The sequence below is a fragment of the Eurypyga helias genome, unplaced genomic scaffold (genome assembly GCF_000690775.1).
Source record: "Eurypyga helias isolate BGI_N326 unplaced genomic scaffold, ASM69077v1 scaffold683, whole genome shotgun sequence".
Classification (NCBI taxonomy): Eukaryota; Metazoa; Chordata; class Aves; order Eurypygiformes; family Eurypygidae; genus Eurypyga; species Eurypyga helias.
Window position 1 is genome coordinate 14,947 of NW_010238976.1, and position 22,287 is coordinate 37,233.

A 22,287-nucleotide genomic window follows, 5' to 3' on the forward strand; every position below is an offset into this window, starting at 1 on the left:
TCAATTTTTTACATTATCGTTCTATGCCATAATATTTGGAAAGCTGACAGACAGTCTTCACTTGACCTAACAGCATTGCCTAACTAAATCTGGAAACTATGAATTTGCAAAAGAAACTATTTTGACTTCTGAATAGTTGTGATATCAGCTGCTAGAAGCCAGTCTGGGAAGGTACTCTATTTGTGTTTCCCACTTAAAAAATAGCTGCACATAATTTTTTTATTCTAGATCTACATACACTTTTATGTAGGCATTAATATGTTGGATGATGCAGGTAAGTAGTTTCATTAAAGCTCTAAATTCTACTGTGGAAACTTTTTTGGGGTATTTAATCTCTGATAGTTTGTCACGTAGCAGATTAGGGAGATTGGGAAGTAAATTTATATCAATTCTTAATTCTTTCTCTGGAAAGTTCAGTGTATTGCTTCCAGACATTGAAATATTTACATGTTTGTTTTATTCTGATTGTGTATTGTAGCTGATGGGACACATCAAACTGGGATGGATAACTGTTGGCTGTTGAATCCAGTGTTTTTACCCTAAAATAGTAGCTTGAGGGATTTGTGAATTGTATTGGATGGAAGAGCAATTAAGTATGTCTTAAATTTGAGGATTTAAGTTACTGTTTTTCTTGCATAAAGGAACTACATTCTGTAGTAAAAGCCAGTTTGCATCTTAATCTTTCAGCAGTATTACACCTGAAAAATAAGTGATTGCATTCTGGGGTTGAAATTGTATGTTCAAGAGTAGTGTACAAAGCTCTAGTTTTTCCTCATTTTTTTGTTAACACTAAACTTTTATATTGGGGAGGTTTACATGGATTAGTACACAGGATTGCGTATTGCCTTAACGTATTTCATAAATGTTAAGTTGGTCTGTAATCAACTTTGTTATTCCAAAGTTAATAAAATGGACGTTTGTCTTGGTAATTTAGTATGTGGTACAACAAAATGGCTGGTACAAGTGATTTTTCTGAGGTTAAGTATACGAGAAACAAAAGATCACTGAGAGAGACTTGTTCATCTTTGTAGATTTTGTTAAGACATAACTTTTTTGTTGTTTTCTTAATCAAGCTAACTCTGTCCTATTTACTTTAAATCTAGCCACGAGCGGATCCCATCCCGATATGTAGCTTTTGTTTGGGAACGAAAGAATCAAATCGTGAAAAAAAACCAGAGGAGCTGTTGTCTTGTGCAGACTGTGGCAGCAGTGGTAAGTTGGCAGAATATGCAAATACTAGAAGTGTTTATGTTTAAGTCTGGTTTTAAGGTATTCAGTGTATTTTAAACTTCTGACTGTCATCCTCTCTGGACATAGATTGAGAACTGTAACTAAGGGGAGGGTGGAAGAGGCAGGTAGTGGTGTGATGTGGGTTTGGTGTGTGTTTTTAATTGTGGGTTTTTTTTTTTTTGGTGGTGGGGTGTTCTTGTGTGTTTGGTGTTTTTTTGTTTGGTTTGGTTTTTTTTTACTAAAAATGTCATCTAGATTACTACAAATAAGAGGTCTAAATTAATCTTTATGCCAAAAGTATAGATGTGCTGAGTGTCTGCACATGGTGTGTATCCAATTTAAACTAAAATTCTTGTATTACTCAAGTGGGAATCTGAATAGTATTTCAAATAACAACCTGAAGCTGTTAAGCACCTGTTACTTGTCAGACCTAAGACAGTGACTACTGATCAAGTGTACCTTGCTCCTGTGTCTTGCAGCAGCTCTCACAGGCTCCATGTGGCTTTTCTGAGTTCAGGTGCTTCCCTTGAAGTGTGCAACTAGGTTAATTTTGAAGATGAAATACTGTAGCGCACTGTTGCTTTGTGCAGCGCTTGTGAATGGATGATACTCCAAGCGTTCTTGGCCTAGGTTACTGCTGATTTACAGAGGAATTTGGCTAAGAATCTTCAGCAAATCTCTTTAGCAACTCAATGCCATGAAGCTTTTTGTGGCGCAACTGTAGTGTTCTGGATGTGAAAATCCTCTGATCAGTTCAGCTATTCTGGAAAAATCCTGTGTAAAATAATAGCATTATGCTGGAAGAGGAGTTATTTGGCCAGAACAGTTTGTCAGTTGAGTGGGCTGTGTTTGTTTAGCTGTGCCAGTAAAAAACTTTCACCACCATAAGCTTACCACTGCATTGGGAAAGACTTTTGGTAAAGCTTTGCAGTGTAGACCATCCCATCCCAGTTCAAAGACAAAATAGCAGTGCTGCTTAGAGTCACAGGATGAAACTTCCAACTACTTGGTTTAGTATACTTAAGCAAATGATTAAACAGGGAGGTAGGAAAGTGTCTTTTTCACCCCAGGCCGCAAATCCAAACCCCCTACCCTTTAAACTGTTTTTCCTTAATGGTTTACAGGTTTCCTGTATTTTCAAATCTATGTTGTAATATTTGGAAATGTAATAGGATTTGTGCTTGGTTAGGCTCTGATATGCAGTTTACATTCATCAGGTGAGTTTCAATATCGGCTTCTCTTCTGTTGTGTTGTTATCCCCTGGTAGGTTTAAAACGCTTTAGAACTGGAAGTCTTGACTTTCATGGATCAGCTTCCATTTGAATTAACACTGATATATTCTCTCTGCCTCATTAAGACTAAATTATCTTTAATTAGTTCCTCAGATATATTAGATACAAAGAATGAAATGCTGGGACTGCCAATCAGACTGCTGGATGGTTAAACTTTAGCTACTGATGCCTGACTAAAATAAAACCCAATCTCAGTGCAATTTATAAATAACAAAACTTCACTCAAGTGGTGGTTTATTGTAATTGGTTTTGTAATTTTGCACATTGCAATGTATCTCAAAGCTGGTCTTGCTGTCTAACAAACATAAAAGAAATTGCATGTTGTGCACAGCAAGCAAATTGTTCAGCTGAACAGAGATTCAATTGCAGTGCCCACTACTGGCAAGTCTGCTTTCCTTTATGTTTTTGTGTCAGTTGCTGGTGTCTCTTCAGGTAATGCTTCTGCCTTCTGAAAGCAGAAACGATCAGAATATCTGCATTTAATTGACATCACTTTTATGTTGTGGTATTTGGGATGATAGTGTGTTCAGGCAGTGGAAATTAAAAGCACTGCCATGCCAGTTTGCACAAGGCATTTTCTAAAGAAGTAAGATGAGGGCTGTCAGATATGAGAAAAAAAATGCTATTATGAAAGCAAACATTGCTCCTCTTCTCACACACACTCACACCACACTCCACACACCCCACCCCCACCCCCCCACCCCCCCGCTTTTTTCCCTATATTTTGATTTTGAAAAATCAGTAGGCTGGAAAAACTGGAATTGGACTCTACTTCCGTTTTCCCAGTTGAGAGATGCAGCAGCAATTAAAAAACTGCTGCTGACAGATTGTTAAAAGGGAGTTGAAGACATAGAAAGAGGAGGAAAAGGAGCTAAAAGTAGAATACCTGAGGGTGCTGTCCTTTTAAACAAATAGTATATTAGACTAAGAAGGCAGGAGGGTTACTGGTCCAAGATGGGTGGGGGAGGCTGGAGAGAACAACAGACATCAGAGTCAGGTCAAGAGGTATAGGGGGACATAAGTGTTTGGAAAGGACTGTGCAGAGATTGTTTTACAAAGGAGATTTAGGGTACACTTGAATAAGGGAATATGGGAATTACCTTCATTATTGCTGTCTGTGGGAGGGTGTTGGCTCATTGGATAAAATGAACTGCTGAGAAACCTACAGGCAGAAAAACCTACTATATGTTTGCAGTGGGTCTACTGATCTCTCTGCTGATAGCTAAAGTCACCTGAAATAACCTTTTAGGTAGAAAGCATGATTATCTTATACATTAGTTCCCAAAACTTGTATCAAAGTTAAAAACAACTGAAGATAATAGCATACCTAATTTAGAACTGTACATAATGGTTGTCATTGATACAATGCTTTCTTCTTTTAGAAGACTAGTTGTTGAGTCAAATGCTTTGCAGGATAAGCAAGGCTCCAATTCGCAATGAGGAATCAAGTGGGCAGGTTTAAGGAGCTGCCTTCAGGCACAAAGGAGTGCGATGTTCTAACTTCCTTATCTCACCTATTTCTGCCACATCAGTGTCACAAATCTTAACGTTTTCTAACTGAGATAAATAAGAACAAATTTTCAAGCATGTAATTTTGAAGAGCTTTGTTTTAAAGTAAAAATACACATATTCCTGGTGGAAATTGCCAGATTTCAAGAGTCTTAAATTTCTAGTAATCTGATTGAACTCATGTGCTGTGTTTAAAAGAAAGTCAAGTGATTGAACCAGGAGAAATTACCATCTGAAACTCTTCAAACTAGAGATTGATAAGTGTTGAAAATCTCTTGGCAGATATATCAGCTTCTGGAGAAGATAGTATGTTCTCAACTTCAGTTTAGATTAGTTAGAGCTGAAATATTGTGAATTTTGAAGCCAGAAGCATGCTTTCCCTCTTCAGCTCTTAACGAAACTAGCTATAGCATCACTGACGGTCATAGTGACGCCATTTTAACAAATTTCTGTAGTCAGTTAGCTATGCAAATGGTTAAACAGTGCCTTTTGAAAGTGAACCCTGTGTTGATTACCACTTCATGTCTGATAGGCTTTACCCTCTACTTCTTACATTTGCACTGTCAGTTTCTATCCAAAATGAAGAATGTAACTATCAGCTATTCAAGAACAACACTGTGTGATATTTTGAAATCTGAACATTTCTGTGCTGTCAGTGCTGGTGCATACCTGAACATGGCAAATGTGTAGTGCTGATTCCCATTTGCGCTCTTCCAGCCTCGTTGTAGGCAGAATCTTCGTATTTAATACCAATGGGTTTTTTTCTTTAACTTGTGTCTGATGGTAAAATTTAACAGTTAAAGATATTAACGAATGTATTGAGCTATGTTATTGCTTGAGTGAGAGGTATTATGTTGGTGCATAACAGAGAAATAAAGTAACCCTGTCACACCTAATGTGTGCATCGTTACCAACCAGTGAGAATGAATGTTTCTTATGTTTATACTTACCAGTTATTTACTTAGGGCGAAGTTAAAATCAGCCATTTAAACCACAATTAAATTGCTCCTTGAAATAAATCACTTCTGTGCAGGGTAGATAACTGGAATTAAATGTATTTTTATGGACGTAATTGGTTTATGATTACATTTTAATGTGTTAATATAGTTGTTAAGTCATGGTTGATGAAATAAGTCGGTGATATTGATTATTAATATCAGCCACTCTAGGGACCTTTTTTCTTATTTCTTAGCAGATTTTTTTTAAATGAAGCACTTGTTAAGCTTTCTTGAAGGGAACAGTGTAGCATTGAACTCAACCATGCGGTTACAAAGTGTATTTGTCAGTTTCAGGAAAAATAGTTCCTTTAAGTGCAGGCTGGGTTTTGACCACAAATGTGTTAGTGTATCTAAAACTGCATGCTCAGAATCAAATGGCAATGATTTCAATAGCTTCAGTTTTGAGACTACCTTTTGAATTTATTATTGATTATTCTTCACCAATAGATTCTATTCCTGCATTTTGTTTTGAGAATGTGCTATATTTACACAATTTAACTTGTCTTTTTAAACTTTAACAGGAAGGGGATTAAACATTGGGTACTTAAAATAAAAGGAAGTAAAATGTGAGATTTGCACTTTTAAAATTCTCTTTTGCATTCCATCAGTCATCTTTGCCATTCATACCTCTGTCTGCTAGAAGACAAAAATAGCAAATGCTTATGCATTAGCCTGTATTCTTGTTTGAGGTGGTTTAGCTCAGTCTTGGACTGAGAAACACAGATGGAGAAAGGCTGAATAACCATGACTAGGCCATTACCATTATCTTACCTGGAAGAAAGCATGTATCCAGGCTCTGATAGTGAGAAGAAAACATCCTTCATGTGCATCACATCTCTGCAGCCATCTACAACTGCAGCATGGCATCAGGGATTCTTGCCTCTGACAGTTTTTGGGTTGACGTTCTTCATAATCTCTGAACGTAATACTGGCAAAAAGTGTTTCCTGGGGAAGGCTTACCCCTTCTTGTTTAGCAGTGCTTTTATCTTTTCCGGGGTAAGGGTATGCTCTATTGAGTTAGTTGAAGACAGGAAAAATCACTGCCAGTATTGCCAAAGGTGTTGTGTGTGCTCGGTTGTCTTGTTACCTTGCATTAATTGGATCGTCATGTAGGCCTTCTAGGCTACTGTGAAAAGAGGATAGTCCCACTAGGGAATAAAACATGGTTTTATGGGAGGTGGGAGTTCAGCTGCTCTTCTCCCTGCCTCGTGTTTAAGCCTTCCTTTGCATTAAGCTTTTCTTGTAGCAGTTGCCTGCTTCCCTTCTCCCCCTCCACCCCCTTCTTACTGCTCTGAAATTGTTCTCTGTATATAATTAAGTAATAAGTTGGAATGTAAAATGCATATAGTTTGACTTTTAGGTTTCTCTGGTAGATACTTAGTATACTAGTTAGAAAAATAACTAATACAGCTTTATCTTAAGATTTCATGTGTTTATGTTGCACTGCTATGAAAGGGGAGCTTGGTCAAGTTTCAAAAAATACGTTTTTCAGAAGCCATGGTAGTTTAATATGCTCTGGCAATAACCTAGTGAAAATAAAAATTGACTGTCAGGTGCTTGTGTAGACCATTCACAGGTGTCAGTTACAGAAGTCAGCTTTATACTTTTCTTCATAAATGAGTTTTGTGGCAGTTATTAGGTGTCTTTGTATGAAGCAGAGGAGTTAAATAATGTGTTACAAAGTTGTGAAAGCAGTTGGTGCTTGCAGGTTTGTGGTGGTGCTGTCTGTGTCCTCTTGAACTTAATCTATTTTACCAGTCTTAAATCTCAAGCTTTAAATATTTTGGGTTTTTTTAGGACATCCGTCATGTTTGAAATTCTGTCCTGAGTTGACAACAAATGTGAAGGCCTTAAGATGGCAGTGTATTGAATGCAAGACATGCAGTGCATGTAGGATCCAAGGCAAAAATGCCGTAAGTAAGACTGAGTGGTGTTGGACTTTTCTTTCTTTACTGGCTCTGTACTTATGACATGCAAATACAAGTCACTGATGTACAACTTCAAGCAATGCTGTATTAAGTCTTTTTACCCCCCTTTCTCTTCCCTCTCACCCCTTGCCCCTTTCAGGATAACATGCTTTTTTGCGACTCCTGTGATAGAGGCTTCCACATGGAGTGCTGCGACCCACCACTTTCCCGAATGCCAAAAGGTGATAATAATGCTTTCAATGAAAATACTTTGAATTCAGTCTTTTCTCATATTAAGTGACCAGAAGCTCTTGAGCATGTTAATTATTTCTACATTGGTAAACAGTATGATTTCAATCATGTCAAAGCCAATCCTTTATTTTTCTTTACTTGAGATTGTTTTCCTCGGAAAAATAGTGAAGGTCTGTGGTCAGTTGACTAGACTGTGTATTGAGTTGTTGGCCAATATATTGAAGGCAAAGTTTTATGAAGTCTGGTAAAGCATTTGGAGTATATACACCAACAAAGGAAAGCAGGTTAAAGATCCTGCTTCTTCATGCCTTTTGTAGGAGTAATTTAAAAAACAGACAAACCAACAAAACACCCATGTTTCAGGTCTTCTAATTATAGCACCTCTCAGTTCTGCTCTTGCATCTTTCTGGCTTTCCCTATTCAATCTTAAAGTTACAGTAAAGACTTTTTTTCCAGCTTCTCCCCTCCCCACAATCCCCAGCTTGATAAATGTTCAGACATTGGTCATCTGCTGTTAAAAGGATGCCAAATTCAAGTTGTGGTGTATTAAAACAAATGTACCTAGGTGTGACATGGTATTTTATTTAGCACATGCTAGCCTAGATTGCTTTGCAATGCACATGTAATTTCCCCCCCTCCCCAGCACTTAATTGTGTATGAAAAAAGATTTAAGTAGTGTAAGGAGGGACAAGCTAGAACAGAAATTCATCCAAGAACCCATTTGCTCACGATCTTTTCCTGTGGTCCTTATTGACTCTTTCCTAGGTGTGACATGGTATTTTATTTAGCACATGCTAGCCTAGATTGCTTTGCAATGCACATGTAATTTCCCCCCCTCCCCAGCACTTAATTGTGTATGAAAAAAGATTTAAGTAGTGTAAGGAGGGACAAGCTAGAACAGAAATTCATCCAAGAACCCATTTGCTCACGATCTTTTCCTGTGGTCCTTATTGACTCTTTCCACAGAAATTACAAAGTATGGTTTCTCTGTCCTGTTCCCTTCCTGTGTGTCCTGTTCATAAGATAATTTGTTGATCTTGTGTACTTGGCGTGTATCTTGGCAGACATCTGCAGTACAGATTAAATAAACTCTGCACAATTAAACTTATTTTTCTTTTATGCAGGGATGTGGATTTGCCAGGTCTGTAGACCAAAGAAGAAAGGGAGAAAGCTACTTCATGAGAAAGCTGCCCAAATAAGGCGACGATATGCAAAACCTATTGGACGACCGAAAAATAAACTAAAGCAACGAATGTTGTGGGTTTCTCTTCAATTTTTTTATTTTTAATGTTTCTTGGAGTATAGTCAGATAAGAGTTGATGCAGGTTCAGCTGCAGTTTCTAACTGTATTTCAGGCTGGGGAAAGTAAGTGACATTTACTAGATATGCCTTTCAGCCCAAGGGCCAATAACTTCTGAATTATAGTTGGTACTTCCTGTGTCATGTCAGAAGGTGATGAAAAAACTTCCTGTAATTTAATTTCCTAGATACCATAATTTTTTGAACAAAACTTGTTCCTATAGCAGATGCAAATAAAAGTCTGTATGATGACATATGCCACAGCTATCTTTTAAGTGTAACTTCAAATAATGTACATGCAGAATCTATACTAAATGGGTAGTAGCAAGTTACTTACATCCAACTTCAGGAGACTGTTCTGCTCAAAGACGTGTTCAAAAGTTGTATAAAAATGACTATTAGTTAATATCAGCTTACAAAACCCATTCCAAAAGGCCAACTGTACAAGTACTGCAGAAGTACTGGTTTCAGTTGTACTCTGGAAAAAATTACTTGAATTCTTCTGTAAAGCTGCCACTGTTTACTCGGGAAAGAGGTTGCAATTCCTCTTGCTTCTCAGGAATGTGTTTATCTAAGACAGGAGAGAGCTGTAATTCTTTTGGTATTTATCTTTCCAGGGAACACTGTAGTTGACATCCTAAAGCTTGGTTGGAGGATTGTTTAAGTAGCATTCAAATGCTGAGTTGACATCAAACCGAGTGTTAAACAGAAACAGATTCTGTGTTAACTACACAGTAGCATGTTGCCCTCCATCACATGTTCTATCCACATGTGCCTTCTCCTCCTGCTTAACTGTGTTTGGCCATGTCAACTCAGCAGCTGAAACGCTTTCTGCCTCTACCTACTGCTTGTTCTGTCATGTGGCCATTACCCAACTATTTTTCTCTATATTCTGAACACCTGTTTGGTATTTTTGAGTTGTACAGTAGCTGCTGTGAAACACTGATTTTGCAAAATAAGGATTTCTGGAGTCAGTGGAACCAACATGTGAAAATAGAAAAAAATAAACTAAAATACTGGCAGTTCTACAGTACAGCACACTAGTCAGGTTGATGTAGTTGGTGCTGTGCAGCTTACTGTGTTCTCTTCCCCCTCTCTCTGTGTCAGGATCTCATCTTGCCTTTTTGGTCTTTGTCCTAAAATTCAATGTATTTTGCAGTGGAAAGTAGTACAGGACAAGGACGAAGTGTGGCGCTACATGGAGGTAGAAGATGTAGTTGTCCTGGCTCATGAGAGTATGCTGTTAAAGGAAGAGTGTGTGAAACATTCTTTTAATTCTCCATTGTCCTCCTGACTAAGTAACTTAGGAATTTGAAGGTCATTGAAATAGCCATACAACTGTCAGCGTGTTAACTGAAATTCCTATATATCAATGCATGTGCGCAATAAAATGCACAATAAAAATACTCTCTATATCTCTAGCTATGCCTCTGTCTCTAGCTACACCTCTGATTTTACCCCTTTGAAGACGCCTAAGCCTTCAACTGGAGTTTAGTGTTTTGAAAACAGTGCTGCTGTCTTACCTCTCCAGAAACATGTTCCTGATTTGGGTTCCCACAGTGGATTTAGCAGCAGTGTCTGTCTGACACAGTAATTCTGCTTCTCCTCCTTCCTCATACGTGTAAAAGAAAGGTTAGAAAGGTTGTGAAGGTTTTACTGTTTTATTTTGCTAGTGAGATTCTGAGGTACAGCTTTCAAAATAAATGGAATGCTGAAGGATGCGGAAGCTCGCTTAGCATTGGATGGTGATTATGAACGTAGGGTTCTTGGTATAATAACCATTTGCACATTTACTTCAGTGTATTTGTACATAAAAGTAGTTTTGGTTTGGAGAATGGAATAAGAGAAGAGGTTCCTCATGGGATCCTATTAAAAAGTGATTGTGGGGTACAGAAGATGACAGTGTCATTTGTAGAATCATAGAATGGTTTGGGTTCCAACCCCCACATGAATGTGTGGTCATATGAAATTTAGGATGGTTAGCTAATGGCATTTAGTTCTTGTGCAGTACAAAGAAGAGTCTGTCCAGTAGTACTGGTATAGTTGGGTTTGCCTATTAACTATCTGTAGGAAGCCCCTCACAGGCAAATTACTGTGTAGGATTAACTAAAACCAGGTGTGTGTTGGCCTCTGGCACTGATGGTGATTACTGCATCTGGTAATGACAATAGGTCTTGTGATGGACATAAGCTTGTGGCACCAAAGGATTCAAAAGACTTAGAAGTTTTTGGTCTCGTTGCCTCTTAGGAGCTAACTAAATTTAAGGATGTGTGAGTGGAAAAGGGGCTAGTTCTCTTAAACTGGTGGGTCCTTGGAGTTCAGTAAGCCAGATGGTAGCCCCAGGCTGTTCAATCTCTAATTAGAAGCAACCTGTTGGAATTAATTACTTCAGCAAGTCAATTAAGAAGGCAGAATCTGTGGAAGAGAACTTTCCAATGCAAAGTAAATAAGCTAACTTCAAAGAGCAGGGTGGAAAAGGGAATGGAAACATTTGATGCAGCTATATAGCTTTGTTTAGATTTGCAATTTGATCATGCCTCCTGATACCTATTTCTTGAACTGCAAATATTTTTAAACCTTCTCTGTCTGTGTACTTACAATACACTCTCTTCAGCATATCCTTCAGCGTTGTTTCTCTCTTCAGTCATTAGCAACCAGCTAAACCTGTACTTCACAAGTCAGAGTTGGCTTTTGGCATGCCATTTTTCTTCCTACCTTTTAAAAAGTCACCACTCTTCCTTCTTAACGCCTTCCATGTTAGGCTTGATTAGTTTACAGCTTTTGTACAAACACCACTTGGTGTAACAGTTTTGCTCTTTTCCTTTGCTATTTTTGGTTTTGTTGTTGTTACAATTTATAAATAAAAGTCTGTTTCTTTGGTTTTGTTATAATGATCTTCATAAACTACCTCATTTTGCTTTTAGGTCTTTGGTGGTAATTTTTACTCCTAGTGTTGACATACATAATCCAACAAGTTTGTGGGGAAAAAAAAAAGGCGATTTTTTGAAAACTGACCATATTGCTTTAGAGGACTAAGGCTTTCTATACAGTTTAAGCAAAATGTATCCTGAAGTTAAATGTTTTGATATGCATTAAGTTGTTGATGCTGAACACATGCATCTCCGTTGTGTGTACAGTAAAGTCAGTGGTGACGAAGCAGTTATGGTGCTGGGACACAGTGCATTGATGTTTTTCTCTAAAGCACACTTTTGCAATCCCTAATCATAGGTGGGGAAGGCTGTATACTTGGGAGTTCTTGTTATCCCAAGTATACAGGTGCTTCTATTTATGTGTGCTGTGGACTATCTTTTAAAGAAAAGGGTGGGGAGGGGGAAGGAGCAAAAAGGGAAATAAAGAAGTTGGATGTTATGTCATAGTGTGAAATGTATTTCAGGAGTGTATGTTTTTACATTTTTTTTAAAGATTTTTAAGTACTGTTGGTGTAAGTAACTTGCATAAACTTGTAGTACTATTTGGCAGTAGTTACACATTTTCAATGCTGATTTTTATTTTCCAAATTTTTGCATAGGTCTGTAACCAGTGATGAAGGATCCGTGAATGCATTCACAGGAAGGGGGTCACCTGGTAGGGGTCAAAAGACTAAAGTCTGTACCACACCTTCATCTGGTCATGCTGCATCTGTGAAGGATTCAAGCAGCAGATTGCCTGTTACAGACCCCACTCGGCCTGGTGCCACCACCAAAATCACCACCACCTCCACCTACATATCTGCCTCTACACTTAAAGTTAACAAGAAAACCAAAGGGCTCATTGATGGCCTAACTAAGTTCTTTACACCATCACCTGATGGTCGCAGATCACGAGGTGAAATAATAGACTTTTCAAAGCACTATCGTCCAAGGAAAAAGGTCTCTCAGAAACAGTCATGCACTTCTCTTGTGTTGGCTACAGGTACCACACAAAAGCTAAAACCTCCACCTTCTTCACTTCTACCCCCAACCCCCATCTCTGGTCAGAGCCCCAGTTCGCAAAAATCCAGCATTTTCACTTCTTCTAACTCTCCCCAAAGTTCTTCCAGTCAGTCAAGCGTACCCTCCTTTAGTAGCCTTCCTGGTAACAGTCATCTAAAGGGACTCTTTGATGGACTCTCTCATAACTATACTACTCAGGGACAGTCTCGAAAAAAGGGACACCCAAGCTATGCACCACCCAAGCGTTTGCGTCGTAAACCAGAGTTATCTTCCACATCAAAATCTAATAGCCATTTCTGTGGAAAGAAAAAGTTTAGGAGTAGGTTTATTTCTCATGCCTGTACCTCTGGATGGGGTGTGTCTAGAGGACGTGCTTTTAAAGCGATTGCTCACCTCAAGAGAACAACTTTCCTTAGAAAGCACAGGATTCTAAGCAGATTAAAGTATAAAGTGACCCCTCAGATGGGGACCCCCTCACCAGGGAAGGGGAGCTTGGCAGACGGAAGGATTAAACCTGATCAGGATGATGGTAAGCAAAGGTCAAAGCGCCAACCAAACCTGCGTCCCGTCCAAAACCAAAATTCTTATATTGTCACATAGGTCTTAGCTATTTCTCTTGTTCTTACTTCACTTTCATACAGAAGCAACGAAACTTTGACATTTTATCTAATGCTGACTAAATCTCCAAAATGGTTTTGTTTTTGTTTTTGGTTTTTTTCTGACTAATACCACACCACCTTCTTATTATTTTTTTGCATCTGTAGTGACACTAGGAGCCCTAAATGCCTTCATAATGTTGCTTATGGCTGTGTAGTACCGCATGAGTAGCCACTTTTCATGCTATGTCCTTGTTCTTCCTCTGCCCCTTCTCTGGCAGTAGTGCTGTCATCATGATTGTGTGCTGTCAGTGCTTATAATGGTGGGCATTGCAATTCATTTCCCTCTGCTTCATCCATCGCTTTTTCATGAACAGTTCCATCCTGCTACAGCCTTCACAACACTTGATCTGTACTGCTGTGAACTACCTTTTTATAATTATATTTTTTCTTAAAAGTGATGTTTGAATGTAGAATTAGCTTAGCATTGGTCTCCCACTTTTAAGGGCAACGTTTTCCTTTTTAGTTTCATTTTTACGTTGTAGAATATAGTGGAATTGGTCAGGTGGCATAGTTCTAGAGATAGAATATACTCCACCTCATGAGGTTCATAACTAATGTAGTTGAACTGGACTGTAAAGGTGTATACAGACAGACAAGTACCAAAAATAGCTCATGCAACAGCAAACTACAAAACAAGAAGGGGGGAAGGTTTCATTTCTGTTACGTAGTCATCCCATATTTAGTTAAAAGAGGGGTCATAACAGCTGTAGTTGCTACAATCCTATGTAGGAGTATCACTTGGGTAAGGCACGTGTAACCTTCATGTCTGTGAATGAACTTTTTGCTGGTTTTAAATAACAGATACTGAAATCAAACTAAGCATCAAACAAGAAAATACGGATGTGTTTCTGGTGGGAAGCAAGGACACTGTTACACAGGAGGATTTGGAAGTATTTAAGCAGGCTCGAGAACTTTCCTTGGAGGTAATAATCATGTTGCATAAAATGTGGTTATTTCTGTAAATAACAGCTCCATTCATTTTTATACGTCTATTTATATTCATTTTTAATATATTGCTTTTGATCTAATGTGTAATGTTTGCAGCTTAATTTTATTTTGGGAGAAATTGTATATACATTTTCCTAGATGGGAGACAAGGCATAACACTGGAATGGGTCAGGTGATAAGTGACACTTGCAGTAGGCTTTGAAAGATATACCTGAGCATTTTGGACACAGGACTGCCGCTGGTGAAGCATAGCTGACATCCTGGTCAGGACTGAGAGGATGTTGGTCAGTAAGAATGGGCCTGATGATTTCCCTCTGCAGATAAAGCAGCCACTCTGAGAAGCCAAGTCTGTCCCAGCAAATACTGTGTAGTAGGAAACTGGGTTTAGTGAGTTGGTAACTCCATTTTACCCAGTGATTTAACACACAGTTTAAAGACTGCAGACTTTGTCTAGTGGTTAAACTGTTTGAGCTGAATCTGACTAAAACTGATTATACCAGCTGATGTTAATGCTTTTGTTAAGATAAGTAATGGTAATCCAAAGCTTGTGGAGACTGAGCTGTGTGGTTTTGGTTGAGTGTGGTGTGTATTTGTTTTGCCAATGAAGCTGGAGGTGGCAGCTGAATCTTCCTATAGCAAAACAAACTTCTACTTTTCTGTCTGTGAAATGAGCAACCAGTGTCATTGAGAACCTGGGTTAGAAGCAAGGTGCATGTTTCAACTGCTGCTTTTCATCATAAATTACCATGTCTTGTACTTTTTTCAGTAATGGAAGTCTGTTTTCTTTAGGTTTAGTGTACAAGGATTGACATTACCTGCTATGGGTCAGTGCAGTGACCTTTTTATTGTCTTAATTCAGAGCGTGTGAAACACTGAATTCAAGTCAAGCTTAAAGATTCAACTTCGTTATTACTTTGTACTTCGATTTGCTTATGGAAGTGGTTCCCGCCTCCTCCTTTCTTTGTCTTTCATATGCAGTCCAAAAATGTTACGTGCTAATATCTCTAAAATTCATAATAGAAATTACTTTTTTCCCTACCTCCCTTCCTTTTTTGGGTTTTGCCAGCCTTTTAGAGTCTAGCAGTCATTTTCTGATCAGCTCAACTTCAGTATGATAGCTGAGTGTCTGATAGTTATGCTGTTGACTGTTCTGAGGTAAATTCCAAGGACTCTAGAACGGTTCTGCTGATGCGATCTCTCTCATTGCTTTGACAAAAGGACAGCAGTGAGTTTGAACCAGAACTGTAGATAAGTCCTCACGCTAGATGCTGTGGGAGAAGAGAACTGAGGCCGTTGTGCCTTTTATTTGGCTGGGCCATACACCATCTATTTGTATGCATTTACTTGTAAGTGCTGCTCACTTAACTTCATGTTTAGTTTGTCTGGCACCTTGAAAGACATTGTCACTGTTTATACTTGGCTATTTGCAAACTTTGTCCTCTGTTTGGCGAGATTGGAAGAAGGTAAGCAACTGATTTGAATAATTCTGGTTTCTCACACTTTTCACTGGGTGAAATTGATGCTGTAAAGCTAACTTTTCTTTTACTTTTTGTGTAAGTAATACTTTGTTTTTGTTGTACCTGACAGAAAATTGGGTGTAAAAACACTGGTGAAACAAGTGGGCGATACCCTTCAGTGATTGAGTTTGGAAAATATGAGATCCAGACCTGGTACTCTTCACCTTACCCACAGGAATATGCAAGGTAGTGAGTTGTCAAGAATGTCATACGTTGTTGGAATTTTTACTAACGTGTTAATTGTAATTTATTTTCTTACTCTCTTGTAATTGTTTATAACTTATAACTTTTAAAAGTGAGCATGCTTTTGTAATTGTAAGTGAGAACAAGGATTTGTCTTGCAGATGCCTTAAAAAGACTGATAGTCCTAGTTCTACATAAACATAATACTGCACTGTGTATTGGTGTGGTTTTGGTTTTTTTTGTTGGTGGCGCTGTGTGTGGGTTTTGTGGGTTGTGTGGGGTTTTGGTTTTGTGCTTGGTGGTGACTTGGTTTTGGGTTTTTATGGCGTTTTGGGGGTTTTTAATTTTAAACATTGCAACTAGATATGTCGAACTTCTGTCCATTTAGAGCAATTAATTTTGATTGTCATCCAGAATTTGTTAACTTCCTTTTTCTAGAGACCAGGGAGAAGTTTGCACATGCTAGATAAGTAAAGTCCAAGTGAGCATGTGCTTGGTACAGTGTCTTGTTTCTGGCTGCCTTTGCCAGGGTGCACCTCAGAGTCAGGCAGAAAGCATCAACTAGTATGTGTGTTCAGCAGATCTCTGCTGAGTTTTGCATGTGCTGAAAATAAATGTCTTGCGAATCCATTGGATCTATGGTACACAGAGATTTTTCAGAATTGTATATTTATCGAGCTCTACTGCTATAGTCAGCAACCAGTTCATGTGGTCTGTTCCAAAATATATTTGCATAGCGTTATTGTAAACTGCCTTTTCCTCTCTGTCCCTTTCATTACTAGATATCATCATCTTTGCATGATGGAAATAAGGGATATATCATGAATTGGTAATATAAAATAAAGTCTAGAGAGCATTTCTATTTCCTCTTATTACCGCAGCTCTTATAGAGTTAATATTTTATTTCAGTTGCTTTTTTTTATTCCTTCAATTTATATCATATTGTGAAAGGGAGTTACTTCTTCCATCAAGCAAATTAATCCCAGATGGAGGCATAATGATGGATAATTATTAGTATGAGGCAAGAGCAGGTTAGCATCTGTAGGAGGCAGTATGGTTCTTAGCTCTGAGTGCAGTGGGATTACATCATGAAACAAACAGTTCAATCTACTTTCTATGCTGTTGATAAACTTGGAATACTGGAGTAGTGTAAACCATGGCTATAATCCCCACATTATCCCAGGATATTCCAGTAGCCTCAGAGCACATAAAGACTGACCTCAGCTCTAAAACTTTGTAAACTACAAAAATTCATTTCTGCAGCACTCTTACACTACTTCAGTAACTTAAAAATGAAGATAAATAGCCATAAACCTCGCTGAAAGGAGCAGTTTCTGGCATGTAGAACTCCTGTCAGCACTGTCGGACGTGGGGTACATGGGTCATTGATGTGTGGTCTGGACTGGAAGGCTACAGTCACCTCTATTGCCTGTTTAGTGGAGGTGTGTGGAAAAGAGACTTTTTGCCTATATGCAAACTGTTGGGATGGGTTTCTGTTGTCAAGTGAAGTGGTAGTTTAGGTGAAGCTGAGGGGGTGTGCAATCCTTCTACAGTTTGCTGTCCCACCCAAGTATTCTGAAGACAGTGTAAAGAAAAATCATCTCCTAGCCTTCCCCATGTGCAAAATAAGGAAAATTAAAGTGAAGGAGATTTTCTGTGTTCTGCTGAGTGCTTCCTTTGTCTTTATTGGAAGAACGAGGGTGAAATTTGAGGTATGACTCCAGTGTGCCTCCTTTGATAGAGACCACAGCAAAAGCTTAGGTGGCATGTGGGAAGCGGGGAGTAACTGGGATGTACTGGACACTGGACTGCATGACAGCTGACCACAGTCCAACTCTATTGAGTTAGGTTCATTGTTACTGATTGAATCTGATCTTCTCTTATCTTCCTTTTCTAGTGGCTGATGTTTATGTTTAAACATTCAGTCTTATGTGATTTTTTAACTTCAGCATTTACTCATGGTACCTTTTACTATAAATGGGGAGTGCCTTTCCCTTTGTGGTTAACTTTTTTGTTTAAAGAATTTAACAATTTTTTTAATAAAATATCTTTCTAATTTTTATACAGATTACCAAAGCTTTACCTGTGTGAATTCTGTCTTAAATACATGAAAAGTAAAAACATTTTGTTAAGGCACTCAAAGAAATGTGGCTGGTTTCATCCTCCAGCCAATGAAATCTATAGAAGAAATGACCTTTCAGTATTTGAGGTAGGTATATCACAGTCTGAATTCCCGAAAGTAACCGGTTCGTAGACATTGCAGACCAGTTGTAGAACTAGTGAAAACTTTAACATACTTAAATACTACCTTGGAGATTGTTCTTCTACTGCAAAACCAACTCCATTTTCCCTGTCCTGTTCCACCCTGCCATCTTCTCTCACAGTTCTTACCTGCTTTACGTATACTTCATGCATTACCCAACCTCTTAAGATGCCTGTGTAGCATGCTGCTTAGGTGGGGACTGCAATGGGAGCTCTTTGACTGGATTGCCTTTCCCCTTGCAGCAAAAGTACCTCTGGCACCCATTAATTTCTGGCTATTTGAATATCTTCATTGTAGGGGGAGTACTAATCATAATGTCGATGCTTCCAGTGTATAAAAGCCAGCAAAGCAGTTTCTTGTGCCTTGTTCTAAAAATATAGATGTAGCTACTAAGTGCTTTTGCCTTCCTTTTGAATGTTTGAGAAACTTGCCCTGAAACATCCTGATTGTGTAACGGAGGTTCAGTCCAACTTTGGCCGGAACACACTGCCTTTAATGTAGAAAATCCAGGGTTGAGCTTGTGGACATACATTCTTTTCTAATCTGAATTATTCTTTTGGGACGTGACTTCTGTTAAAGTTTGGAGTTTTTAGGATATCCTGGACAACAGAATTCTGTGTTTCAAATAGCATGCATGCAGTTACTAAAGCTGTGCATTAACCTCCACATTCCTGTGTCTGAAGAGTTGTTACCTATTGTATTAACAGAAAGAGACTGCTGGGGTTGCTAGGGCTTCTTTTGAGGCTGTTTGTCAACAGCACTATTTACGTGTGTTTACATCAATAACTTCTTTTTAATTGCAGGTATCATAGATTCTGCTTGAAATCTGTGTTTTCATACTGTATGAATGTCTTTTGTGCTTGGTCACTGCCACTATCTGTTCAAACAATGGTAGATGTAGTCTTGAAGTCCTTACTTAAATTAGAACAAGATCTTAATATTTGGGTCACTTGTTTCATTTTGTGCTGTTAAAAAAAATAGATATCTGCATTAAGACTGCTTCTCTCCTGACTTGGGCAGTTTTTATAAAGGTGCAGATCTGCCAGCGAGACTGAAGTTGTAAACAGACTTAACTATTCTCTTGTCAAGAAACAAAATTGTCCTACTCAGTACAAAATACTCTCTATTAGCAGATTTTGAGAGCAGCGTACAATAGGCAAATCTTTTTTGCAGCGTACAATAGGCAAATCTTTTTTGCAGCGTACAATAGGCAAATCTTTTTTGCAGCGTACAATAGGCAAATCTTGCATTCCAGTTTATTTTAATTAGCTACTGCCAACATGTGAATAAAAACTTAAAAAAAAAAAGTATAGCTCTGAGAAAAGGGGTGAGGGTTGGGTGAGGGACTGACACAAAAACCACATGGAAAACAAGGCACATGTGAAAGCGATGTCCCAACTCTCTCCACTGCTTTTTTTTTTTTTTTGCCTTTCTGTATTTTAGGTGCTTCATTAAGCACTTCTATTAAGACTTTCAAGGCTTCTGAAATAAAATGGTTTTTTATTTCAAGCATTAATGTCAGTTGTTACCCTGATAACTGTAGAAACTTACTCGTGAGTTGATGTCCTTCCTCACAGATACTTTGAGGAAATCTGTGCACCCATTCTGTTTGATGGTTTCCTTCATGCTTTCTGTTTTTGAGAGAACGAAGTTTGGCATTTAAGATTTATGTACCTCTGCTCATAGCATGACTTTGACAGATTTGAGAGAAGACTTTGACATTTGACACAGTTACTACTATGCCGTATGCAAGAAGCATTTGACAGATGCTTGCTTTAGAAGTTGCAGTTCCTCCCTACCCCCTATCATTCCCCAAAATTAAGAGTGATGGACAAGCTGTGTTTGCCTGGAATGTAAGGTGTTTCTGTACAATTATGTACGTAATAATGAAATGTACACTACTGTACAAATGTCCTTACTGAAAAAGATAGCTTACCTAATTTGCGTTTTCATGTTTATGGCTTACCCAGTGATGATTTTACTTGTTTGAAGTTTGCATGTAATTTGCATGCTGCCTAGTAAGTGTGAAAAGGAATAAAAAGCACCTGGGTAAATGCAATGAGTTGTATGAGAGCTTAATTTATTTGATAGGTTCTCGAGTGCTGTATGCAATTTTATTCTGGTGCTTTTAGGAGCAGTAGATGTCCATTAAATGTTTTTTCTTTAATCCAGATAATGTAACTATACTACCTAAGTCACCTTGAAGTCCCTAAACATATCCAACAGGTTGGCTTTTATTCAGATTTGTAACTAGGATTCTTACTGAAATCAAATTAGAGTAGAATATGGCTTCTTTTTCGGCACAGTGTGCATACCATTTGTCTGTGAATGAAATGCAGTGAGTGACTTCATCAAAGAACACTAGTACAAACAAACCTTTCCATTAAGAAGAATATTTCAAAAATGCTGTTGCCTTTGACTGAGCTGTCCCTTTCAGGGAGTAACTAATTGATCTAGGAAATCTACATCTATGTCTGGCTTTTCTGCAGCTGAATCACAGCTTGACTCTTTACACTTGTAACATACCTAGACTAATTGTAGTACTTAGTCTGAAAATTTACTTCTCTTGCTCAATAGCATTTTTGTCTAGTATAGAAATTTTGTCATTTAATTTGTCTAAAACATGGCTGTGATTGATACATAATTGGCAACTCATTCATTGGCCTCACACCTTAAGGATTCAATGTAATAGACTTCATTATTTTGCAGAGTTTTTCTTTCTTTTTTATTGTGTTTTTTTTTGTTGTTGTTGTTATTGTACACCACTGCCTTCAAGCAAACCACAGTTTAATGTAGTTTTAACTAGTGCATTTTTGTTGTCTGCCAGTCATTCTGTTTTTATTCGAGGAATGAAGTGAAAGAGGTAAGTCTCAAATAATTAAACGGTGAAGTTACTTCATTTAATAAATCCAGATCCTTGGAGGATACCTAAAAATGCAAAGTAATTAGTACTAACTGAGAATTCTTATTTAACAAGAAGCTGGGGCATTTCTCTTCTGAACCTTACTGTGTTTTTTTTTTCTGTAATACAGTCTTGTTCGTGTTTCCTTCTAGGACGTGATTGATTCAAGAATTTGTTTTGTCCTAACACGGTGGCATTGGAAATTAATTGCATCTGTCTTGCTTTCTAGGTTGATGGAAATGTGAGCAAAATTTATTGTCAGAATCTTTGTTTGTTAGCTAAGCTTTTCCTGGACCACAAAACCTTGTATTATGATGTTGAACCATTCCTCTTCTATGTCCTTACAAAAAATGATGAGAAAGGCTGCCATTTAGTTGGATATTTCTCTAAGGTAACCAAAAAAAAGTGTGGGGTTTTTTTTAAACGTTTGTGATTTCATGCTCTCCTTAATACTTGTGCAAACAGCAAAGCAAAACCGTTCAGAAACTTGAAGTCTTCTCTATAAATCTTGAATATAACGTGTGTTGTCTTGTATCTGTAGTCGGCCACATGCATTGGGCTTTTTTATTGGTGTGGTTGTAGAGTTTTTTTGTTTTTCAGAATGTGCTATGGTTTTAGTTGAAGATTAAATCTTTTTTTCTTCCCCCTACCATTTTTGCAATACTATACTTACTTAGCACTTTTACAAGTTAGACTATTTCAAATGTTGGCATGTTTTCATGGTTTTACTGCTAGTGGTTCAAGCTGGCTGTTCAGATATAAATGGTCAGCTGTGTTCATCTCGTGTGTGCAGTCTGATCTAGTTACTCACGGCACTGAGTGTAAGAATGCAATGCCTGACTTCATGGTGGATGCCTTCTTTAGAGTGAATGCCTTTATTGGTTTTGGTTTGGCTTTGAATTTTAAAGCAATAGATGGCTGCAATAGTAATACCTGACAAAGTATCGACAAAGATGACCAAAATAATGATCAAGTATAATTAATGTGCCTGCAACAGGAAAAGCTTCCATTACCCCATTTGTTGATACAAAATGTGATGAAATGGCATAGTCCCTCAGAAGTTCAGTACTACTTGCCTCTAGTACTACCACCTCCCTCAGTATATAATTTTCTTTAAGAAGTGATCATATGAAGATATTATTTTCAAGAAGTCTAAAAATCACGTCAGAGTACCTGCGTATTATAGTGTTCTCTTGGTGGTCTGGCCAGTTCCTTGGTGATGTGAGCCTTGCTGGGATTGAAGTAACAGTGAGATGAGTAGGCACAATTTGCCATGTCTGTTACGTCTATCAAGTTCTTGTGGTATACAAGCATGTCAACTCTGATATAGGCAAGTACTTTCCAGTAGATTTATTTAAGGTACTGCAGGTGTTAAGATGAGTCTCCTTTGATGTTT

General features: G+C 38.1%; 1 protein-coding gene across 1 annotated transcript in view; it reads left to right on the forward strand.

Annotated features, from left to right (window-relative positions):
- The first annotated feature begins 268 nt into the window (after positions 1–268).
- LOC104506870 (histone acetyltransferase KAT6B-like) overlaps positions 269–22,287 on the forward strand; it is a 52,303-nt gene continuing 30,284 nt past the window's right edge. Inside the window, 10 exon segments of the mRNA XM_010147981.1 lie at positions 269–274; positions 1,104–1,212; positions 6,827–6,942; positions 7,097–7,178; positions 8,313–8,445; positions 12,017–12,948; positions 13,880–14,001; positions 15,614–15,729; positions 17,794–17,935; positions 21,121–21,282. Coding sequence (XP_010146283.1) covers positions 269–274; positions 1,104–1,212; positions 6,827–6,942; positions 7,097–7,178; positions 8,313–8,445; positions 12,017–12,948; positions 13,880–14,001; positions 15,614–15,729; positions 17,794–17,935; positions 21,121–21,282 — 1,920 coding nt within the window.